General features: G+C 41.0%; 2 protein-coding genes across 3 annotated transcripts; one reads left to right on the forward strand and one right to left on the reverse strand.

Moving 5' to 3' along the window:
* Positions 1 to 509: 509 nt before the first annotated feature.
* Positions 510 to 17,298, forward strand: adam11 (ADAM metallopeptidase domain 11). 2 transcript variants are annotated; one of them, XM_026315570.1, is made up of 26 exons: positions 510 to 693; positions 975 to 1,126; positions 3,087 to 3,163; positions 3,621 to 3,687; positions 7,050 to 7,132; positions 7,247 to 7,304; positions 8,245 to 8,308; positions 9,126 to 9,265; positions 9,959 to 10,033; positions 10,747 to 10,818; positions 11,400 to 11,566; positions 11,810 to 11,894; positions 12,037 to 12,127; positions 12,739 to 12,790; positions 13,117 to 13,216; positions 13,295 to 13,366; positions 13,609 to 13,701; positions 13,854 to 13,934; positions 14,033 to 14,083; positions 14,186 to 14,249; positions 14,499 to 14,604; positions 14,730 to 14,849; positions 15,097 to 15,265; positions 15,374 to 15,488; positions 15,718 to 15,808; positions 17,027 to 17,298. In XM_026315570.1, exons 1-26 carry the CDS (start codon positions 636 to 638, stop codon positions 17,061 to 17,063), a joined length of 2,340 nt encoding a protein of 779 aa, XP_026171355.1. In that variant the 5' UTR covers positions 510 to 635; the 3' UTR covers positions 17,064 to 17,298. The 2 variants fall into 2 exon arrangements, with proteins under 2 accessions (XP_026171355.1, XP_026171357.1); XM_026315572.1 differs by lacking the exon at positions 9,126 to 9,265 and having other exon boundaries at positions 9,894 to 10,033.
* A 1,933-nt stretch (positions 17,299 to 19,231) lies between these two features.
* On the reverse strand, positions 19,232 to 23,212 carry LOC113135845 (endoplasmic reticulum protein SC65-like). Its single transcript, XM_026316156.1, has 7 exons — positions 22,606 to 23,212; positions 22,359 to 22,508; positions 21,751 to 21,922; positions 21,411 to 21,539; positions 21,173 to 21,318; positions 20,499 to 20,582; positions 19,232 to 20,303 (listed from the first exon to the last, which is right to left on the reverse strand). The coding sequence occupies exons 1-7, from the start codon at positions 23,065 to 23,067 to the stop codon at positions 20,157 to 20,159; spliced, it is 1,290 nt and encodes a 429-aa protein (XP_026171941.1). The 5' UTR covers positions 23,068 to 23,212; the 3' UTR covers positions 19,232 to 20,156.
* Positions 23,213 to 23,439: the final 227 nt, after the last annotated feature.

Below are 23,439 nucleotides of genomic sequence, written 5' to 3' on the forward strand. Positions count from 1 at the left end.
TTGTGGTTGTTGACTTGTGTGGACTCTCACAATGACGTTTGAGGGACTTAAATTTAAGTGAGATACAAACCTAAATATTGCAAACATCAGATAGTTTTGGCTGATTTGTGCTTATAATTGTCATTAACTCTGAAAATATTAAAAGCCACTTTAAAATTATATGTAGAAGAAAAACCGCATCTTTAACTTGTGCCAGTGTAATAGAAACTTCATTTACTTTAAAGGTGTTGGCTATTCCTGAAAGAAACATGTATTCATTGAATCAGCTGTGAACACCGGGTCCTCGGACCCGAGTCTTGTAAATGGCGTGGGTGGGACCCTCGAACCCCACGTGCTCCTTGATTCCTCGCGCAGCCTCCAAACAGGAGCAGTAACGTCGGGGCCGAGAGAGACGCGCGTGTGTGACAGCGACACACGGCATGAAGCTACAGCCCAGCGGAGCAGCAGCGCCAGGGTGCTGTCACCTCGGTAAAAGCGGAAAGGGAGGTGAGAAATGCGGGCGCCGCGTTTAAAGGAACCCCGCTGTTGTGTTCGTCCTCACTGCCAGCTCCAGTCCTGCTGCAGCTCCGCTCACGGCTCCCATCAGTTCTTTTAACGGCGCTGCACTGGGAAATCACTGGGACTATGTGAGCATCATGCTCGCTGTGAGATGCCTGCTGTTCGCTGCAGCGTGTGCGCGGTTCACCGTGACAGGTAAGAGGCTCCGACGCTTTGCTTTAACCTCACGATTTAGTTCATTACATTGAACTGATGAATTGGAAAAAATAAAAGCAAAATCCTACGTTTTCTGTCATTTATTGCGTCCACTTAACCTGCGCTCTCTAACGAGGGCGGCGTTAATTGTTTGCATGGGTGTCAACAAGCAGCTGTTGAACCTGCAGATCATCTAACATCTCGTTCAGATCCACACACCTTCAGTTTTCTCTTCCTGGCCGTGCACTGTGCACTGTGCCCTCCTCCTGTGTCCCCTGCAGGTCTGAGGGAATGGGCGAGCCTGGAAGTAAAGCAGCCGCCTGCAGAGGAGCTCGTTCAGCCCAAGCGACTGCTGCAGCAGATCCACTCCACGGAGGAGCTGCTCCACAGCCGCCTGGACACCCGGGTCAAAAACCACACAGCGGGGGTGCAGGTGAGTTGTTGCTCGCACCTGTGGGTGATTTCATCTAAGACGTGAACTGAGCACACATTTATTATCGTTGGCTTTTAATCTCGGTCAGATTAAATTGTTCTGGTCAGTAAATGGGCTTCAGTCAATGCAGATTTGCAACAACAGTAGATCAACATGCACTGGATTTTTTTTTTTTTTTTTAGTTTGCGCCTATTTTTCTAAAAAATAGCATAAAAGCCTAAATAACAAATAGGTAAATATAATCTATTTAAGTAGCAAAACACAAAGGATCTCTGGGTTTGGTTCAGTTGGAGCCTTCTTTTGAGGTCATGTCTGTCACTTCTACCCTCCTCCCATGATGCCAACAACACTACATGGCAGAAAAAGAAAAACTCAGCCCACCCCTCTTCAGCCGCGTGCTGCTTTCCAACCCATTAGATTATATTTCACACCTCTACCTGTCCTCTCTAGTTACCTTTGCTATAAACCCTGTCTGTCAGTCAGTGACGGGCCTGGTCAGAGGACATGACACAGGCCTGACCTTGAGCTGCCCTCTGTGGTCAGCAGGTTGTCTCATGACCTCTGAAAATCTAGGAGCTCTCATGATGGATTTACATTTACATTTGCCAAGTTTCCAGAAATAAGACTCTTAATGAATCTCAACTTTAAAAGGCCATAGAAACCCCCAAAAAACAATGAATACAGATGTAATTTTCTGAATGGCCTTAAGTGAAATCTCTTTTCTGTGACCTGTATTCCCTCTAGGGCAGAGCAGAAACAGTTATGCTCATATTTAGGAGCAAATATTGTGTTTTATGCCTTAAAATAGTTTAGTGACTAATTTCTAAAAACTCTCACCCTGGCTATCTCTGTGGGCTTCATGATAAAGCATCTTGATCTGAGATACTGATTGTTTGACAGAATTCTAATTTATAGGATTTGATGTTAAAAAATACAATAAAATGCATTTTTTGTTGTCAGAGCTCTGATGCAGCTTCCCTCTCTCTGCTCACAGGGTCTGTTGCAGCGTTTTTATTGTCCACTATAGACCCAGTGGAGGTTTAGATTGATACTAAGTGGTTTGCAGAAAGTGCATGGTAATATTATTGAGCAGGTCCGATGGGGGCCACCACAGAGCTCTCTGTCTTTATGTTGTGGATGGGGTTCACCTTGTAGAAAGGTTAGGCAGAGCCGATGAGCACCAACACACAGTCTTATCCAAAAAGCCTCAGAGATGGATGGGGCTGTCTTGCCTTCAGGGAGAGGTCACTGGAGGAGGACAGTCCTTGTCATCAGAGGCTTTGTTGCTTTGTTCTCTATTCGTGCTGTTGAATTATCTCATATTGAACATCTGTCAGTCCACCTCCCTCCTACATTCTTTCTACATCATATTCTGTCACATTTTTTCACACATTTTTTTTCACAGTTTCCTCAAAGCATGAAATACTTGACAAATTTGTGAGTCATTTGTTTGAATCTATGTTTGCAAGGATACAAACTAGAGCTGCATGATTTACTGAAAAGGACCGTGAGATGTCAAAGTACTGATTTTTCCTAGTTCTTAGTTTGTTTAACCACCAGTATACTGAATTCCTGCCCTCACTACAGATGGAGCCATGAGACCTAAACTTGGAGCTATAGCATAAAAATCATTGCATAACCTTGGATTAAAGAGATGGAGACATTTTCTTTATTGTAATTCGAAAGGGAAGGAGTTAATCCTTCCCTGCTCCTCTTCCTGTGGTCTCTCCTCTTTTTTTTTCCCCTGTTAAAGGTTTTCCTTGTTTGAATAGAAGATGTAGGGTAGAGGGTGTTTGTTTTGCAAAGCCCTCTGAGACCAGTTTGACCTTTATATGCAAAAATTTACTTGACATAATAAACTTAAACCGTTGGATTTCCCCTGTTGCATACTAAACTATATATATTCTCAAAACCCTTGATTTCAAATTTACATCCTTCTTCCATCTTTTTTTCTTCTCAGCCGGTCCATCTGGCTCAGAGCAGCTTCCTGGTGGAGGCCTTTGGCACATCCTTCATCCTTGACTTGGAACTCAATCAGTAAGTCAACACATGCCTGCAGAGCATTCACACATCCACACCACAGGCCCACCAAACAATGGTTTAATGGTTACAGCAGACACCCACCGACATGACTGTACTTACATTCCTACTGCCTACCAGTTACAGTATGTAACCCCCTCCCCCTTCACAGAGACACATTTTGCTCTAATGGACTGCATTTCTGTAATACCTGTTACTCTGTCTGAGCACTTGCAATGGGTCAGACCTCACTGATTTTGGTTTTACTGATGAGCCACCATTTGTTGATCTAGACTGGTGCAGGTCATAATGTTTGATGCTGATTATTTTGGAGTGGAGGATAATATTAATGGTCAACAGTCTGATGGTCTGACTCATTGCTACAATCATTTCTGTCAGTAACAGATGTATTGAATTCAGGCGGCAATTAAATGTTAAAATGATCTTTTCTTTTTTCTTTCTCCCTCCTCTCCAGCGATCTCCTGTCCACCGATTATGTGGAGCGTCACTATGACGAGGATGGACAGCCATCCCAGAATATGGTATGCCTATGCTCTAGAAATGGTTATACCCTTTTAGAAAATATACTTGTTCACCTTTTTGCTGACAGTTGGTTGAGGAAATCGGCAACACAATAATGTCTATAGAGCAAATATGATGCAACAGCTAGCATTCGAGAAGAAAATAATGTGCAGCCTCGCAAATGTTGAAGTATTCCTTTAATAAGCTGTTGCCATATATTGGCATCCTCATTTGTCTCAGAATTTAACAAGCTAGTTATTGACCCCAGTCATTTTAATAGATAAAACAATTTTGTGCTAATACCATGCAGACTTTTTGTCCAGTGAAAATTAGAACATAATCCTGAGGGCGTGAAATTGAGCAGAATTTCTGAGCAAGTGGCAGAGGTGGTAGTTTAATTTGCCCTTCAAGCTTTGCCCTTCTAGAGATTAGTGTGAACGACTTCAGTTATGTTTAGCTTCAGGTCCGTATTAGCTGACTCCTGCTCCATACTCTGGCTTCTTCAACTCGTCAGTCCACACATCGTCCTGAATTTTTTGAAATGTGTCTAAAAGTGACATTCTAGCTGCAGCTGCACAGGCACAGATGATGGAATAGTTGACATTGTTGTGCATTGTAGTAATGTTGAGTCTATTTTGTTTACACAGTCTCAGAGATGCACAGTTAATGCAGACAGTTTGAAACTTAACACCATACGGGTGTCAGTCTCTTTCTGTCTGTATTCTACTTTATTTTAGTCTCTGTCCCTCAATGTTCTGTTTCTCTCTCTCTCTCTCTCTCTCTCTCTCTCTCTCTCTCTCTCCATCTCTATTTTCCTCTATCAAAGACCACCTGACCAATCAGTAGATAGTTGCCATGGTAACCAGCAGCAGCACCGTGGGTCTACTTTGTCATGTCGTGAGGGGAATTCAAATCATGCCCATTTTCAAAAACGACTCAACCAAATTTTACAGCCTCCCTCTTCCCTCATCTGCCAGATGTGTGATACTGGCACAAGTCACAGAGTCTGACAGGTTAAAATCAAACAAATGAATATGAAAATAAAGACATATAGAATATCAGCTGCAAGGAGACCTATCTAATATAATAAAAAAAAAAAGATTACAGTATGAAATATATACGGATTCCACATCAAAAACTTTGCAGAGAATTTGCGATGTTGTACAAATAAAAGTATTAATGTCAAATGCTGTAGATATTTTGTCCATCAGTTCTGGGGGACAATGGTGTCTGGGAAGAACAGAGATGAACATTTATATAAATATAGAAGTTTATAAAATTACTGCAAGAAAACAGACCTCCAGTCAGTTTTTAAATTTAAACAGCCTGAGTGATTGATTAATACAGCATCTCTTTCGAGATGAATACTTTCTACTTTCTGATTGGCTTAGATGTTGCATATTCAACCAGTTATACTGTGACTGTAAAATAGTTGACAGATAGCTATTAACACTACAGCCTATTATTAGTTAACTAACTGCTACATGTACTAACCAAATGTAAAAGCATTCCTCCAGAAATGACACAATAGGCAGATTACCATTGTGACTTCGTTGTGTCTGGAAACATTTGATTAGATTTAGACATGATTTCTTATGCGGTGTGATTTATTTGCATGTGTGAGTGGCTGTTTTTTTTCTGAAGTGCATACATCACCTCTGAAAAGCACACTCAGTCCTTCAGTCAGTTTGTGTCTGCTGTGTCAGGCAATTTGATTTCCTCCATTTAGCCTTGTAATCTTGCCCTTTATTTATTTATTACCCAGCCCCGGGCTAAGTGCTGTGAGCTATCCCACTGTTCGCTATGACTGCTGAAACAACGAACCAACGCTGAATCTAAATAAGCTTCGTAAAAATAACTGAACTTAAAAGTGGTTATTGTTTTGCATTAGACTGTATTCAGTTCAAAAGCTTAGAATGAATTAATAATTAATTAGATCTGATACCTCTGATTTTAGCCTCCTCTCTTGGATGAGGATGGTATAGTTGACAGACCAACAGGTCAGCGATTGATGACCCATCAACAAAAACCTGGTTGATTATGTGTATGATTTAATCTACCTCTGAAAAGGTCATAGCTGAAATTTTAGAAATTTCCTCCTTGCGAGTCCAGTGTAGTAGCCTACTTTAGAACCAGTGCTCATGCTGCAGAATACCTGAAAATACATTATGTTCCTTTAATTTTACTTGAGCATATCAAAGAAATCATGTTTGGTGAGAAATATTTTTTTTTTTTTTTTTACATGGTCATATTTGACTTGACAGAATTTCAACTCAGAGTAAAGATTGATGAAGCATAAAAATCAACAGCTCCCAGTAGCCTCTTTTCTTTTTGGTCTATCGGCCGTGCCAGACAACAGCAGGCTCATGTGGCAGACATCACTTATTGGGGTTCATTACAAACACCTGAAACCGACCCTCTCTCTGACTCGTGCACACACTGTGTTGTTCTGCATTGCTGCAAACAAACACATGACTGTAATTTAAATCCACTTAGATGAGGCCTGCTGGATTATTAAGAATTCTCTCCTGAGTGTAATTGTCTGCCATGCACAGTTTATTTTCTTCTCCACAGCTTCAGTTAGCGCACATTTTTAAACACGTGCATGTATTGCTTGACTGTCTCCTCTCCAGTTGTTGTAATCTGATCGTTCCTGTACTGTGAGAGGCAGCATGGAAACACTATATTCAAAGCGTGAGTGTCCACTTGGAGCTTTTCGGGGGATTATGAATAATCAGGCGGCTCTATCTGGAAGAGTGGTCTACAGGTAGTACCTTAAAGCTGCGCCTGCAAACTGGAAGTATCATGTATTTTATTCAATAATACTTACATGTCACAGGTTGTCATATAAAAACGTATGTAAAATATTTCCTGTAACTTTCTGAAATATGAGAATATTAATAAAGTGATGAAGTTGTTAAAAGTGTTTGAGCTTGTGCTTGGAGACAGCAAGAGACTAACTGAAAACGTCAGTTACAGCCAGAGGGGATGAAGCTTCGAAAATGTGGGCATGTACTGAGGACCAGTCAGCTCCCATTTGACTGTTGTCCTTCCTATACTTTACCTGATCATTCAACCACACACACACACACGCACGCACACACACTGTATGTATGCAGCCTTTCCTTTCCTGAAACTCAACTCATCTGGTGTCTCTGCAGGAGTTGGTTTTCTGCCAGTCGTACTGTAGTCAGAGATATCCTTCAGATGACCCACAGGCCAACTCTAGGCCCCATGCTGATAGTGAATACCTGCCCTGTGTGTATTTAGGGGCTTGAGTATCAGTAGAAGTGGGGCCTTGCAGTTAATGTTGGCTTCATTTTTTGAAATTTGATGTAAACATGTTACTGGATGATGAAATCCAAACTCTGTTTATTTCCAGGGGGGGGAGCACTGCTACTACCACGGACATGTGCGGGGTCTGCCAGGTTCCTGGGCTGCTCTGTCCACGTGCCACGGCCTACAGTGAGTTAAATTTCTGTGCATTTTACGCTTGGCTTTTGTCCTAATTTAAACAAATGAGGTACATCTTAAATAGTGTTTGTGCTAAGCTAAACTAACCAGCTTCTGTATTTTCAGAGGGATGTTTTCTGATGGGAACTTCTCATATGGGATCGAACCTGTTGCCAGTGTAGAGGTGAGCCTCTCCAGTCTTATTTTGTCTCCCTACATCACCTTGACTCAAAGTCAGCCCAGACATCACTTTATCTCTGAGTTGCTGTATGGAAAGTGTTGAGGTGATACATAATCCACCACCACTGAAACACATCTCCTGTTGCATATCTGAGGGGCACATGTTCTGATAGAGGGATGAAATTAAAATAATCATTGAACAAGCTTTCTAGAGCTTCCAGAACTATTCAGATTTGATTTTAGAATATAGGTATTATTGAGAAGAAATGTAAGCAAATGGCCAAAGAAAATAGGAAGAAAGTGTTAAGGCTGAGCTTTTTTCCATTAAGGCTCACAGTAAGTAGAGTACAGCTCAATTACATGGGCTGGATAGATGGATCAATAACCTCCCAGCTCATCTTCAAACCCCCCTCGCTCTCTTTCTCTCTCCTTGGCTCTCTATCTCAGATGGGTCATTTTCATAAAGTATTTATCCTCAGCTCAAGTGTACCACAGTGTTCAGGAGTGTTATTGCCATTATGACAGCCCAGTGATTGATTAATTATGCATCAGAGCACTTTCCTCCCTGTTGATCCGTCTCCGGCTCATAGGACACGTCAGCACTATCGTCACGCAGAGAAGCTTTTATATTCAGAAGGAGAATCATTTGAAAGCTTGTGATTTATTTATTTATTTTTTTTGTTTGAGAAGATGTAACCACCTAAGGTTACAGCCATGATTTGTTCAGATCTACACATTCTGCAATTCTGTCAATCCAGCCTAGAACATCTTTAACAGGCAGTGTCAGATTTTTGTCCCTCTAAAAAACACTGTGCCCTCTCTTTTTTTTAGGCTTGAGGTGAAGTTGTTTTACTTTGGTATAATTTTTAACTGCAAAATGTCATATAAACGAATCCATGCATCCTGTCGCTCTGTGTTTACGTTTTTCTCCTGAGGCCGTTCAGGAGCAGAATGGCCACATTGTGTATCGTATGCCGGACATTGACCTTTTCCCACCTCCTTGTCCAGGTAGGACCCCCCGCCCTCGTTACTTCAGGGAGACTCCTAGAGGCTCCTTACTGTTCCATGCTTTGGAATATCTATGAGCTTTGGAAATACTTTGATTCTCTTGTAATTGAATGCTAAACTTTTGATAATATACAAAATCCCTATTTTATAAACCAATCCAAATGTGTCACAAAACCTGCTGCACAAATCCAGCTATAATTACAGACTTGACATCTCATTTTGATTGAACTTTCTAAAACATATTTGGTCTGTGTTTTTCTGTTAAAAGTGAATGTATTTATTGGAATTAAAATTATCAGGCTCAGATTTTAATGACTCCTGACTGGATGCAGCTTGTTACCGATGATCCCAAAGCCTGTGTGCTATTAATTGTCTGGAGGCAGCATGTTTTTGACATTGAGTGATCTAAACCAATCAAATGTTCTGCAATGCAAGCCTGTTACACTCACTCTCACACACACACGCTGCAGCATACAGTATCCTCCTCAGGTTTTCCAGCTGCCCTCCTTGCCCTTGCTGAACATCTCATTTCACTCCATTTCTTCTCTGGCTCTCTGGATTCATCTCCTCCCTCCTTCCTGTTACCCTAACCCCTGCTGTTCCCTCTGCCTCCTCACCCTTCTCTCACCCCATCTAGCCTGTTACTCTCTCCCCTTTCATCGTCTCTTCTCCACTGGCTGTGAGATATTGATTTCTCTGGCAGATCAGTGGACAAAAATACACAGTTACATCCGTCCCCGGACTGATGACTAGCCACCTTTCTCACTCTCACTTGTACTATGTCTCTTCATACCGTGTGTGTGTGTGTGTGTCCCAGGATGCTCTATGAACAGCACAAAGCCTGAGGGCCAGACGGACGGCCATACTGATGGAGACAGGGAGGTGAAGGGTGGAGACGATCAGTCTGAAGAAGAAAAGCCCATCTTTTCAGAAGGACTGAGACGTTCAAAAAGACAAGTCAGTTTTCATATAGCTTCTGTGACTCTCTTACTCCCAGTACTCCCTTACTTCCTCAGTGTCCGCACACAGATGGTCTGATAGGAACATGCCAGATGCCTTGAAAAAAGTGTCACCCTGATGAAAACATCAGATATTTAACCATTTAGCCAGCAGGGCCCATGGAGTCTTGATGTCAGGTGACAATCTGGTCAGCTATTGGATGGATTAGATGACATTAGTTGTAGACCTTCATGTCTCCTGCCGGTTGAGCTGCAAGACCTTTCATAAACCTCTACCACCATCATCAGGTCAAAATTCCAGTTTGCTCAATAATTCAGTTTGCAAAGAAATTCCTGAAAAACTAATCATATTTATTTTATGATCATATTAATAAGATGGTTATTTCAAAATGTCAGGGCCTTTGAAATGAAGTGACTTTGACAAAATGAATCAGACAAGTAATGCAGTTTATCTTTGCAGATACAAAGTCATGTTATATGTAATAATTGTTGCCTTTAAGTTGTGTTACCTTACCAAGGACAAAGACTAGAGTTTCACCAGCATCAGCATGTCTGTGTGCTCACGTTGAGTAATGGTTTCACCTGCTGGCTTCGTGTGTATGTGTGTATGTCTGTCCCATGTGAAGGTTATTTTGACAGCAGAACCAAACGTCTGCATGAACCCTGTATGAACTTCTTTTGCCCCCTGCAGGTGCGGCGAGGTCAGCGCACAGTCCAGACTGAGACCAAGTACATCGAGCTGATGGTTGTCAACGATCATGAACTGGTAGGTGTGAGCGGGGCATCTGAAATTCATTTAATCTGAAATTCATTTCTGTGCCTTTGAAAGTTCACCACCAGCTCGCTGGTCTTCCCTGCATTGATCTGGAGCTGGTCCTGCAGGCACCAGTGCACAAAGTCCTGGATCAGTCCTCTGTAGTCCTTGTACTGTACTCCTCTGACAAGGGGCCAACAATCAGATGCAGCAAAGCAACAAAGTAGAACTATTCAGCTGTGAAAAATATCTAAATTGGTTTACTCGTTTTAATGCAGGCACTGTAACTGTATAATGAATATAACCATTTAATGAAGATACATTTTGGAAAGTAAAACATGGTTAGGTTATATTTAAGTAGAGGTCTGCTGTTAAGGCTGCTGCTCATAAGTACAGAAAAGACTGTTTAACACAGAGTCATCTCTTGCATTTCAAAATTATTGTTATAAAATAATAAAACAAAAAGATAAGTCCCCTCAGGGCCGTGTCAATGGTCATTCTGCACCGAAATACCCAGAAAACTGCTCTGATGATGTGAAGTTCACAGCTCCAAGGTTATTCTACCTTATCTCTGTAGCTGCAGCATGGAGGGAGTAATAATAAGTGAGCGTGCTGCTCTTTAAATTAAGGATTTAATCAGTTGCTGCTGCTTTGATAAGACTTTGTAATCAGCACAGAAAAAGAAGAAAGTCACTAACACAGTGTTCTCCCTCTCCTCCTGTTAGTTTGTCCAGCTCCGTCGGTCGACCACTCAGACGAAGAACTTTGCCAAAGCAGTGGTGAACATGGCCGATGCAGTGAGTGATTTTTAAAAAGCATCTGAATCCACAAATGTGGAAATATTGGAGTGAGCTTCCTCTTCCTGTCATCTATTTTTATTTTTTTATTTTTTTGCACCATGGGACGTCACTCTCAGTAAATCTATTGCAGGAAATCTCGTGCTCTTGCTGAAGACAGGCAGGAAACCCTATATAGTGATTGACAGTGATTGCGGTTTCCATGACAACCAACTGTCACCTGCCATCTCCCACTTCATTGCTAAAGTAGTCAGCTACAACGGTCTCCATATATTTAAATACTAAACTAATGAGAACAAGCTTGTCTACTTGGAAACAGTTGGGCTGGAATTAGTCCACAGCCAACTACAAGGTCCAACTTTATGCCAGATAATAACGTTTCTGTAGTTAATTCTTCTCTGCCCCTTTTAAACTGGAAAATCACAATTTAATCCAAGGCTAATTTATTACTGTTAACATGTTTCCCATGTAGAAATATCCATCTCAACCTTTTATTACATTTCTCACTTTTTTTTTTTTTTTTTTTGGTATGTCTCTTGCATTATTTTTGCTTGTGATATTTCCATGTTTGATGTGTTGAGATCTATAAGGAGCAGCTCAACACTCGCATCGTCCTGGTGGCCATGGAAACCTGGTCGACTGAAAACCGGGTCTCCGTGGGCGACGACGCCTTGCTCACCCTACGCGACTTTATGAAGTACAGGAAGGAGAGCATCAAGGAACGCTGCGACGCTGTGCACCTTTTCTCGTGGGTTCAATCTCCCCAATTTATATGGCTTTATTATTCCTCTTCCACTCTGCATCTTTTCTTTTTTTCTTCTCCTCCTCTGTCTTCTTCCTCTCCTTCTCTTTACCATCTTTCTCCTACTTGCCCTCCACTTTCTTCCTTTTCACATTGCTGCTCATTTTTTAAATTTTCTTTTTCTCCTCTATCATCACCTCCTTTTTTCCTCCTCCTGCTATAACAGCAATTTCCTCGTCTTTTCTGCAGTGGGAGGACCTTCATGAGCAGCCGCAGTGAGGCGGCCTACATCGGGGGCATCTGCTCACTCACCAGGGGTGGAGGAATCAATGAGGTGAGCCTTGTGCCCTGGATAATGTTTAGATTAGACAGACTCCAAATCATGGCATTTATCCAACAATCCTCATAAATTACTGTGTGAGTTTTGAATCAGGCCACTTCGCTTATGTTTTGACCTATTGTCCTTGTGTCTTCAGTTCGGCAGTGTGGGTCCCATGGCCATCACACTGTGTCAGAGTCTTGGCCAGAACATCGGCATGCTGAGGAACAAGGAGCGTCCAGCTGCAGGTAGGGCACACACATCAAAGACGTTGGTTGAGACCATGAACAGGATTCAGGGATGTGGCAAGAACTGGTGTAACTAAGCAAACATTTTTTCTGCAAGCTCTTTCCACCTCTGTCCTATTTCCACCATACATACTCATCTGTTCTTAAAAAAATCTGTCCCTTCTGCGTATTAGCATTGATGAGATGAAATAAAAAATGTTATTGTCCTTTTCGTAGCTAAAAAACTCTCACTTGCAGAGTCTTTACCAAACCAAGAGGTATGAACCTGTTCTACAACTTTAATTGGTTCACCACTGAGAACTTATGCATCCTATTAAAATTTTGAGAAAACCCATCAACTCATCTTTACTTTACCAACAGCTCCCTCAAGTGGTGAGGATTCAGCAGAGCAGCACTTTAAGGAATGTGCAGTTCATTAATCTATTGTTGTCAGACTAAAATGGATGCAGTCTGATTGACAGCCCTGCAGTGAATCCTCCCTTCATGAAGGTGTTGATTCGACTGTCTGATTGTTATGGAGGTCGTAGTTTGTCCTGCTGTTAAACTGTATTTCAGAATTGAACAGAACTGCCTGCTCAGTCTATTTCATTGTATTTATATTGTGTGTCCAGGAGACTGCAGGTGTCCAGACCCATGGCTGGGCTGTATCATGGAGGACACAGGGTATGAATTAATTTTACTGTAAAATAATCAGTGACCTGAGATTTAGAAAGAATTCTCTGCAAATAACAAGACTCTGTGGAAACAGGACATATCCCACTCACTTTTAAGTTGATAAAACATTTTCAAGTAAAGCATCTAAAGTTTTATTGTGGCATTTTATGTAATTTTTTTTTCCTTGATGTCTATCCCATCTAGCCAGTGAAATAAATGTACCTTGTAAAAGTGCTGTAGCAGTCCTCATTATTGATAGAAATTATGTAGCAAATATTGGTTGAAATGTTACCACATTTCATTTTGAATTTAAAGCCTTTTTCTGTATCAATCAGCTACTACCTGCCCAGGAAGTTCTCTCGGTGCAGTATAGACGAGTACCTGCGGTTCCTCCAGCAAGGAGGAGGAAGCTGCCTCTTTAACAAGCCCAGCAAGGTGAGAGATATTAGTCAATGTCTCGTCTGTCACCTGAAAGTGATTTACAGTAACTGTTTCCTTATATCATGCTTTTAGCTGTTAGACCCACCAGAGTGTGGTAACGGATATGTAGAGTTGGGAGAGGAATGTGACTGTGGATCCCTAGTGGTGAGTACTCTCAGATTAAATCATGTTGTCAGCTCTGCCAGTAGTTTGACTGATCATTTCTCATTAAAAAGAAGCAAAGATTGACATTTGTATCAAATTAGGCTACACAAGTCATGTTTTCAGTGTAGTGGTATATTTTCATCAGGCATCCACAGTGTTATGTGAGTTCAGGATGTCAGGTAAACTCATGGTTTGCAGATGCACTAATCTCCTATGTGCTACTAATGGTCTCCAACCTGTAGGAATGTGCCCGGAGTGGAGCCAACTGCTGTAAGAAGTGCACTCTTACCCACAATGCCATGTGCAGTAACGGGCTCTGCTGCAGGGACTGCAAGGTGAGCAGCCTCCAAATCTGACACCACATTAACTGCAGAATTTGTCTTTGTTCGTCAAGTCCCTTATTGACTCTTCACCCCCATTGTGTTTCTTTCTTTTACCTCTTCTGTGTGTATTTTCTTTTTTTGTTTGTTTTTTTTTTTTGTTACAGTACGAGTTGAGAGGAGTGATCTGCCGTGACGCCGTCAATGACTGTGACATTCCTGAAACCTGCACAGGAGACTCCAGCCAGGTTAAAAAAAAAAAAAAAAAAAAAAAGCTCCAACACATCTAAAATGAATCTGAAACTCACTTTGACTCTGAAGACAATCTCCCTCCTTCCTCTTTCAGTGTCCTCATAACGTCCACAAACTAGATGGCTACATGTGTGAAGCTGGCCAGGTAAACTTATGTTTGTCAGGGCTTCTCATGTGTTCAATAAAGCATTCCTCTTCCTCTCTGTCCTGTCTTCATCATCATGTCCATCATCCTCCTCCTCCTCAGGGTCGTTGTTATGGAGGTCGCTGTAAGACCAGAGATGGCCAGTGCAGGACTCTGTGGGGTTACAGTAGGTTTTCACTTGGATGTAGAGGGTTTATTTCTTGCATGGTGCTCTGGTGGCTATGGATGGTGATGTTTTTAACCTTGTTATCTGGTACTGTTTGGTTATAGCCATTCGAACTTGCATAGAGTAGGCTGCAGTCATTCACCCACTTTTTGAGTTTTTTTTTTTTTTTGTGTGTTTTCACAAAAGAGCTCGGTAACAAAGTCATGAGTCATAGTGCATTAAGTCAAATGTTCTTTCCTCTGGTCTCAGACTCAGCTGACAGGTTCTGCTATGAAAAGCTGAACTCTGAGGGCACAGAGAAAGGAAACTGTGGTCCTGACTCCACTGGTCAGGGATGGGTCCAGTGCAACAAACAGTGAGTGCACCATGTAAACTATTCAAACTGCATAAACTATCAATACCTCATGCATTCGTTTCAACTTTTTTCAGCATTTTTGTCATTATGTTATTATTGCATCTCCTCTCGTTTGGCTACATCAGAGATGTTCTGTGTGGTTTGCTGCTGTGCACCAATCTGACGGCGAAGCCGAGGTTTGGCGAGCTGCAGGGGAAGCTCACCAGTCTGACAATCCACCACCAGAACCGATACCTGGACTGCAGGTGAGGCACTTTGTCTCTGTCAGCTTAGTGGGTTAGAACAACAGGCGAGTTGTATCTTAGGTATTTTACATGACCACAAAATCAGATGTACTAATCAGAAAATAAATAAAGAAAATAAATGGCAGGCCAATTTATAATGAAAAATGTGTATAATGTATGGATAGTTCTGAATAACAGTTGTTGAGGTAACCCTAGTTCAGACTAGTAACTCTGGGGGAAGCAGAATAAAATACCCATGATTTTACAGGGGAGGCCATGCAGTGCTCGATGATGGCCTGGACCTGGGATATGTGGAGGACGGGACGCCATGTGGGCCAAACATGATGTGTTTGGAGCGCCGTTGTCTCCCTGTCACCACCTTCAACCTCAGCACCTGCCCAGGCTCTTCCTCCTCTCGCATCTGCTCTCACCATGGGGTGAGTCTGAACCTTAAGGCATCACAAATCAGTTGGTTACAGAAAACAAAGATATGTGGATTTTGAAGGACATCAGATGAATAGCTCACTCTTGTTTCTTCTTCACAGACTTGCAGTAATGAGGTAAAGTGTATCTGCGATTCAGACTACACCGGGAAGGACTGCAGCGTGTTTGACCCCATCCCCATTCCCACTCCACCAGACGGCCCAGAGAAACACAGAGGTAATCACACTCTGGCGTATATGTTCATCAGGCATCCACAGTGCAGTTACAGTGTTTTCTTACTTCTGTAAAAAAAAACCTCTTATAACAAATCATTTTAAAAAAGAAGTTTTAAACTAGGACTTTTGTGACACACCCAATCGGATTGGGTAGTTGTGTTGCAAGTAAAAAACAATTAAGAAAAATATTTCATATTTGTTATGTGTGGCTGACTCCTTCGCTCTCACAGGTCCCAGTGGTACCAATATCATAATAGGTTCGGTCGCTGGTGCAATTCTGCTGGCAGCGATAGTCCTGGGGGGAACTGGCTGGGGATTTAAGTAAGAGCCCTGACATGCCTCCATCTGTGTGTGCCTGCTGTGTTTCTCTGTCAGCTAACACACATGCCTGTGGCTCGCTGCTCAATGATTCTCTGCTTGTTGTCTGATCCTTACTCACAACCAGAGACTGAGTTTACTAATGCTGCTGTACGCACAGCTGTTGCTTTGCTGTCTTTTTAGAGGTCTTGAGCATGAATGATAGGCTGTTAAGCTTTTTAGCTCTTTGTGGACTGTTGGAGCTAGGTTTGTTGGTCTGAAATAGGTTTTTGTTTTGAGTCACTTTCAAGCAAAAATTGAATGGCTCCATATATTTTAATATGAATATTTTCTGAATGTTTTAGTGTTTTGTGATAGCAAACTAAATATTTTTAGGTTTTGTGCTGTTGATCAGACAAAAGAAGAGACCTGATGTCCAGGAATTTGTTATGAGCAATGTTCCAGTGTTTTCCAGTAAATCATAACAATCATTACTAATAACCTTATTTAGTTACGCGTCTCAGTCAAAATAGCTCTTCATGTGATGATTGGTGATTACATGCATTTTGGATGGATGTCATTTTGGACTTTAGTAAATTACAATTTACTGAAGACTGAATTAGCCCCTACAAGCATAACACACCAATAGCCACCTGCTTTTGACAAGAAAAGGGGTTTGCATTTTATAGAACATGGTTTTTAATAATCCATTGAGAGTCTATAGGATTGCACTGATAAATTGGTGGAGTACTCTCTTGATACTGAAGTATTGATTTGATGCAGTGCATGATCATATATATATATATATATATATATATATATATATATATATATATCCTTGATCTCAGACTGTTCTTGTTTTCTCTGCACGGCTGGATTTGACCCAAGGTTTCCTTTTTTATTTCATATGCTATGACGCTGTGTTACCTCATGCTAGCTTTGCTGTGGCATGCCTGCTGCATGCATAGAAATGCTCACTACAGACTCTAATCTTTCACTTTAATTGTATGACTGCAGCTTGTGTTACAGCATAATATTAGTTAGATTCTGCAGATACTGAAATCAGTACTGGATATCCAAAGACGGAGATGATATCTCTTAGTTTTTCGGTTTATTGCATGTTTTTTTTTTTTCACACTACTACCTATGATCCTGAAGGAAAACCTGACCGTCTTGATCGTCTTTCTGCTTTGCTCTGTTTTCTGCTTCCTCCGTCTTGTTCCTGCTTCACTGTGGATCCAGGAACATCCGAAGAGGAAGGTATGATCCTGCCTTTTAGTCCTTGATCATCATACATTTTGTCAACATAATGCCATTCATTTTATAAAAATCCTCAGCTTATTTATCCATTTATTTATGGTCACATATTACTTTCAGATATTCCTAAGCCAGAACATGTATCTGTCACTCATTTCTTCAGCATATTTTGTATCTTTCACATGTTTATTTGAATAAGAATAGGTGTAAAGCACAAATTAACTACACACTACAGCAAATATAGCCTAAATTTGTTTGCGAAGCCCTTTCATACTGTCGATAAGGCCTTTGTAAAATACACAAATCTGAATTCAGCTCAGTCATAATTTAATTTGTGTTATGTGTGACAGCTCGTGAGCAGTTCAGAAAACAGAAGTTTAATTTATTTTTTGCATAGAATGTACCCTCATTAATGCGACTGAGTATTGCTGCTGTGTGGCCTTTTATTGGTGATTTAATGAGAATTTCAATAATAAATGGTGAATGTGAGTTTTTCGGGGTTGTTTTTCATATATTTCTATGGTCTAGCTCCATTGCTTTTGAAAATTTAAAATACCTAAAATAAAAACAGATATATAAAGTCATATGTGATACCCATGACGTTTTTTATTTTTATGTTTACATTGGCTTTGTCTTGATGAAATGAAAAATGTGCCTTAAGTGAGATTTGTTTTGCTTTTTGCCTTCAGCCTTTCAAGCAGCTTGACAGTCTGTTTTCATTTCTGCTTTTTTTCATTTGTTTTAGTTTAGGTATTTTTAATCTTCCATATATTAGGGCTGTACAGTCCATATCTGTTTTAGGGTTTTCTGACTGATTTAAGTCATCTTAGCTGTCCTGTTGAGCCTATCATTTTCTTCTCCTCTCATTATCATTCCCTCCTTATCTTCTCAATTTCTTTATCTTCATCTTTCTTTTCTCTTTCCAGATCTGCGGGAGTTTGAGTCTTATCTCTGCAGTCTGGTTTTACCTACAGTGTCCAGTCTAATCTAAGGAGACAAAACAAAGATGTCTTCCACGTACGAACCCTCAAATGTTTTTCTTTTTCCTTTTCTGACTTCATTGATGCTTCATCTGTCCATCCTGAGGACAATCACATTTTTTTTTTTTTCGGTACAAAAGCCCTGAGGGCACATTTCCACCAGATCTGAATGGCTATCAGGGATTTTGTACTTACAAATGTCCACATTGTGGTGTTGTCTCTTTTTTGTGCTCATTCCAGTTTGTATTTCATGTATTTTTTTTTTTTATGGTGCTTCATTGGTTCTGCAAAGATGTTTTTTTTCTGGACACACACACACACACACACACTAACCAACACTGCATTGGACTGTCAGTGTGTTCACTTTTGGACTGTCAGTGTGTTCACTTTTTTCCACTGGTTAGTGTAATTTCGCTTTTACCCTTTTTAAGTGAGTTTACTGAAGAAGACTGTGTTCATCTCCTGGTCTGGACTTTTTAGTGCAGTAGAAGTGTTCAAATATGTTTTCTGTCTAGATGAGGACTATTTTTGTGTGCGAGGACTTTACATTCCACAGTAATAGCCATAATTTCTCCTCTTACGCTGCCTTTCATTATCAAACAATAGTCTATTCTAAATACATAATATGCATTAATGCGTGAATGCATTGTTTAATCCTGCGAGGCCTCTTATTGTGTCTGTACTTTGTACTTTACTGGTTAGGCAGTTGCACATGTACACATCGAATGTTTTATCCCGCTGTAAGATATGTAATCCACATACAACCAAAATGCATACGAGTATGCTGAACATGGGTGCTGATGTACATAGTGTAACATAAGGCTGAGTCATGCAGAAAGCAGTGACACACTGCCGCACTGAATGGAAGCACAAGTCTAAGAGAGAAGGCTCTTCCTGCCTCTCAGCCTAAAGCTGCTTGTTTTGAGCATTTAATTATCAAGAGGAGATGAAACTCTTTGCAGTTGGTAGTTGAACTAGAATTCATCTGCGTTCCTGATCATTTGAGCTACAGAGGAGATGGATGAGTGTCAGAGAGAGAGAGATTCAGAAGTGCAAAGTTATGATGCAGATGCCATATTTAACACAGGATCTCCCTTAATATGCATAAATTATATACGTAAGGTTTTACACATTAAAATTTGACTTCTATTGTATGGAATTACTTATATGTATGCAGAAATTGCAAAAGAATGAGGCAGTTTAAGACAAATAGGCTTTATCTCTGAATTTAATCGTGGCTGAATGGATTGATATTAAGCAATAAAAATGTAAAAACAGAGTAACACTATAAATTTGATTTGAATTCCCCCCCCCCCATCACTTTCTGTCCTTCCTATATCAGTTTCAGAGGATCATGGTCCTGTGGTTGCTACATTCAGATGGCTTGAAAAGCTCTGTTTTACCAGTGACACTAAAAAAACTGCACAATAATGACAGATGCCAGAAGAGATGATCCAGGTTACACTGCCAGTCAACCTACAGTAGCATTAAAGAAATATGTTGACATTTGAGTTGTCAGTTTTCAGAGAACCTGACTGGTGAAGGTCTCGTGATCCGAACACGGACTGAACTTAACCTGTTAACATTTCCCTTTAATCATACTTGAACTCTTGATTCAGTAAAGTAAACACTGTAGAAAAATACTTGGCTTAAAGCTCAGGTCACATTGTGTTTACCACCATCATTTGTGATCACACACACATTGTAGTTGGACTCTTCAAAGAACTCTGGCACTGTTCACAGTATAGAGGTCTGTGTTGTCTGGACTTACGGGGAGGAAATTATAATGTAAATACATTATTGTACATTAAAATACACATTAAAACATATGTGAATAACTGTGTTTTGTTCAGTGTGTCTGTTGGGTGAAGACTAGCACTGCAGGATGTCTTGTCTCATCTTTCTGTTATTGCACCATATGATGTTGTGGACCAGGCCCCTGTTTTTCTGTTTGATAGCAGTTAGACATTTGAGAATCAGAGAAATTGTGATGAGAGAGTAGAAAATACAACTGAAATACAAGAGGCCTGCCCTTCTTTTTATCTGGTTACTGTAGTGAAAATGCTGGACAATTTATAATTAGTGACATTACTGACATTGCAATATTCTATGTCAATTTTCCATTTGAGCTCTCTTCAGAAATCGGACTCCCCGGCATCTCCTTTGCCTTTAGGCTGTCTCCAGTTAGCATAGATGGACTCCTCGTAGTCTCCCATTCCTTCAAACTCAACATCAGGAGATTCGGGGGCCAAAAGTGCGGCTTCTTCTGGTCCTAGAAAATCCTAACAACATATGATCCAAAACCAGTAAGGATGATAATTACTCTTGAGGTGTTTTTTTCCATCATTCAACATTTGGTCTTTTAATTATAGGTTGTCATGTCACTGATGAGTGGCAGTAACGAAGGTGGAAAACTCTGTTAAAGTGCTAGTTAAAAAAATATATTTCTAAATGTCAGAAATGAGCTTTAATCTCACCTCATCTTCCAGCTGTAAGTACTTTTCTGCAAATGCCAGCATCTGCTTTTGAGTGGCAGTCTGATTGTAGTGCTGAAGAGCCTCCTGTTTAAACACAGACAGGACCATCACGTGGCCAAGCTAATTATCTCAGCTTCTCCCAGTTTGGCTTCAAATCAACAAGAACAAATAAGCTTCCAGAGGACTCAGTGCTGTATGTTCATTGATTATTGAACAGTCACAATCAGGTTGACCTGTCCATCCCAGTACTATAATGCTGCGTTTGTGTCATGTTTAACTGTAATGACAGAGTTAACACTAGAGATAAAGCATGCTGGGAAACTGTGTGAACAGTCTGCTTTTCCTATTCTTCCCATTCTGCCAACGCAGCATGTTTTCCCCAGTTTTTGTTGCTTGTCTTTAGACTATAATTTTGTCCACGTGAAACTAGATCTCTTGGTGTAATCCCCACAAGACATGGGGCTAGTGGAAAATATGTCCATGTCAGATTGTCTCTGTTAATGACTGGAAAGTGTTTTACTCTGAATGTAGTAAACTGCATAAAGTACAATGTAAAACCTGTAAGTATAATAACAAAAACCTGGAAGCTGCTGTTGTCACTCTATACTCTAAAGTAAACTCTCTCTGTTTCATTGTAGTGACTGGTGATACAGTTTGGACAGTTTTCCTCTCACCATCCGTGGTGTGAAGTGACCAGACTGAAGGCCCCACTGTTCACTGTAGGCCTTGTAATACAACAGGTTCTGTTTCATGACCTGGTCTTCGGGTTCAAACAGGAAGTAACTGTACGCAGAGGCTACAGCGCTGCGGCCGTCGTTCACTGGGCAGACACACAGTTTAGCTGTTAAACAATAACAGTGATGGAAAGCTCAGTTGTATTTTTTTTTTTTTCGGGGCTGATGGGAAACTTACACTTGTAGTAAACGAACTGGAGGTAGTGGTAAATCGTGGCCACAAATTTCTCCACAAAATAACCACCAACATTAGGCATCAGGTTTTCTTCACACTTGAGCTTGCACCTTAATATGTGAACATAGACATCTGTGGAAAGGCAGATCGGAGAATATTTGGTAAACTATTCAAAAATGAAACTAAGGATGTTAAGAATAAATCAGGAACCAGGATGCTATTCAAAATATTGGCTCAGAAAACAAAGTTTACTATAACATCTTAAAGAAAGCTTCTTTTTGACATGGGAAGTATTTGGTATTTATTTGCCCTGTGTGCATTTAGATGCTGCTTCCATACTGACCTGCTATGACTGAGTAGAAGTCCCTGTCTGGTAGAAGTTGAGGGATTCCTTCACAGTCTGCCTGACACAGTTCGTACTCATGCAGGTAGAGCTCCAGAGCTTCCTCCATGTGTTCAACGCTGCTGCTGTAGTCGCCTGAACTCATGAGTTTCACTCCTTTCAGGAAGGAGGCCTGGAGAGGACATTATTGATGCTGTCAGAGGAACCTTAGCAAATGATAATTCCAATATTTTAGGAGAAATTTTTAATTTGTACTTTTCCTGATGTTAAATCTACAGTAACGGTTTTGCATCAACCTGCCCTAAACTCATGATGCAATTTAAGCTTCTCCTGGTTTAGATCTATTTGCCAAATAACATGATGAAGCTCATAATGTGTCAAAATAACCTCTGTATTTTCTGTTAAACAGCTTATGATGCAAACTGGTGTCACTTGAATTTATGTTCCAGTCTCAAGTCAGCTTCAGGTATGGTTAAACTCTTAACACACTAAATATTGTTTGAATATTTCATTGAGTTTTTACTTCAGTAACTGATGTTCAAACATGGTGCAGTATTTAACTACGGATCTCTCTGTAATCCTTTTTTCTATCCAGAGCATGTCCCCACCTGATATGGTTGTTCTTCATGGTCGATGAGGTAGCCGCTCAGGTCGTACTGGTTCTTGTACTCCTCCATGAGTTGTTGCATCTCCTGGTCCTCAGGGTTCCTCTGGAGGAAGGTGTAGGCACATGGGACGGCCCTCTGCAGATCATTCAGCTGGACAAACAGTGATTAGTCAGATTTTTAATACGTGTTTTTCTAACCCTAAACTGGCAAAGACAGGAGAGGCATCACAAATCTGTCTCGGTCTCACCCTGGAGTAAGCAAAGTGCAGATATCTGTATGGAGATCTGCTGCTGAAGTCCTTCAGGACCTCCCTACCGGGGACAGGGAGCTGCAGCGCGGGGAAATGTTCCCTGCATTTCTTCTGACATGCAGCTCTCATCATAACGTGCCAGTAGACGTGGAGACCCCGGTCTCCAATAAAGGAGGATTCGTCATGTTTGGCTTTATTACAGTGCAGCATGCAGTACCTCACACTGTCTTTAAGAAGTCGGTACAAACTGAGACTTAATTCCAAATATTTGATCGACTCCGTCCAATTCCCTGCTGCGTAATGGTCCAAAGCCAGTCCATACGCAGTGGTGAGGGGCATAAGATCCTCTGTGGGGAATTTTTTGAAACAGTAGTTCTCATGTTGCGCGGCTGTCATAAAAACTAAAGTCAAACAGAGCAACGTTAAAGACGCGTCTCCTTTTGCGCAAAACATAACCATGATAAAATAATATCCCGCATTTTAGTCTGCTGGAAACCTTTTTCCGGGTCTGTGCGGTGGTCTGCTGAAGTGTTTAGGCGTCTGTGGGAATTCCGGGATTGGGCCCTTCAGAGGTTACTGTCTCAGGTTTCTCAGTACAGACATACAGCTGTCACTAAAGCTGCTGCGTTTCTTCATCCAGTACAAGAATAGACGTGCGTAAAATTGTGCGCACTGTAGTCGTTTCCTCTGTTATTGTTCCTCGGCCACATTATGTAGCCTATAACAGTGAAGCTTTCATAAGAAAACATGGGGTCTATAAGTATACATGGCACATGCTTTGCAGGGGAAATTCCGGCTGCATGTGATTCCTTTTGGGGATTTGTGTTAGAT

The sequence above is a fragment of the Mastacembelus armatus genome, chromosome 19 (assembly GCF_900324485.2).
Source record: "Mastacembelus armatus chromosome 19, fMasArm1.2, whole genome shotgun sequence".
Classification (NCBI taxonomy): Eukaryota; Metazoa; Chordata; class Actinopteri; order Synbranchiformes; family Mastacembelidae; genus Mastacembelus; species Mastacembelus armatus.

Bases quoted from the DNA above. Each gene is read 5' to 3' on its own strand.
- adam11 (XM_026315570.1), top strand. From the start codon at position 636: ATGCTCGCTGTGAGATGCCTGCTGTTCGCTGCAGCGTGTGCGCGGTTC. The intron at 11,567-11,809 runs GTGGGTTCAATC...TCTTTTCTGCAG, and splicing joins GACGCTGTGCACCTTTTCTC to TGGGAGGACCTTCATGAGCA. The intron at 15,489-15,717 runs GTAATCACACTC...TCGCTCTCACAG, and splicing joins CGGCCCAGAGAAACACAGAG to GTCCCAGTGGTACCAATATC.
- LOC113135845 (XM_026316156.1), bottom strand. From the start codon at position 23,067: ATGGTTATGTTTTGCGCAAAAGGAGACGCGTCTTTAACGTTGCTCTGT. The intron at 20,583-21,172 runs GTGAGAGGAAAA...GTGTTTAAACAG, and splicing joins GTCACTTCACACCACGGATG to GAGGCTCTTCAGCACTACAA. The intron at 20,304-20,498 runs GTGAGATTAAAG...ATATGTTGTTAG, and splicing joins ACTTACAGCTGGAAGATGAG to GATTTTCTAGGACCAGAAGA.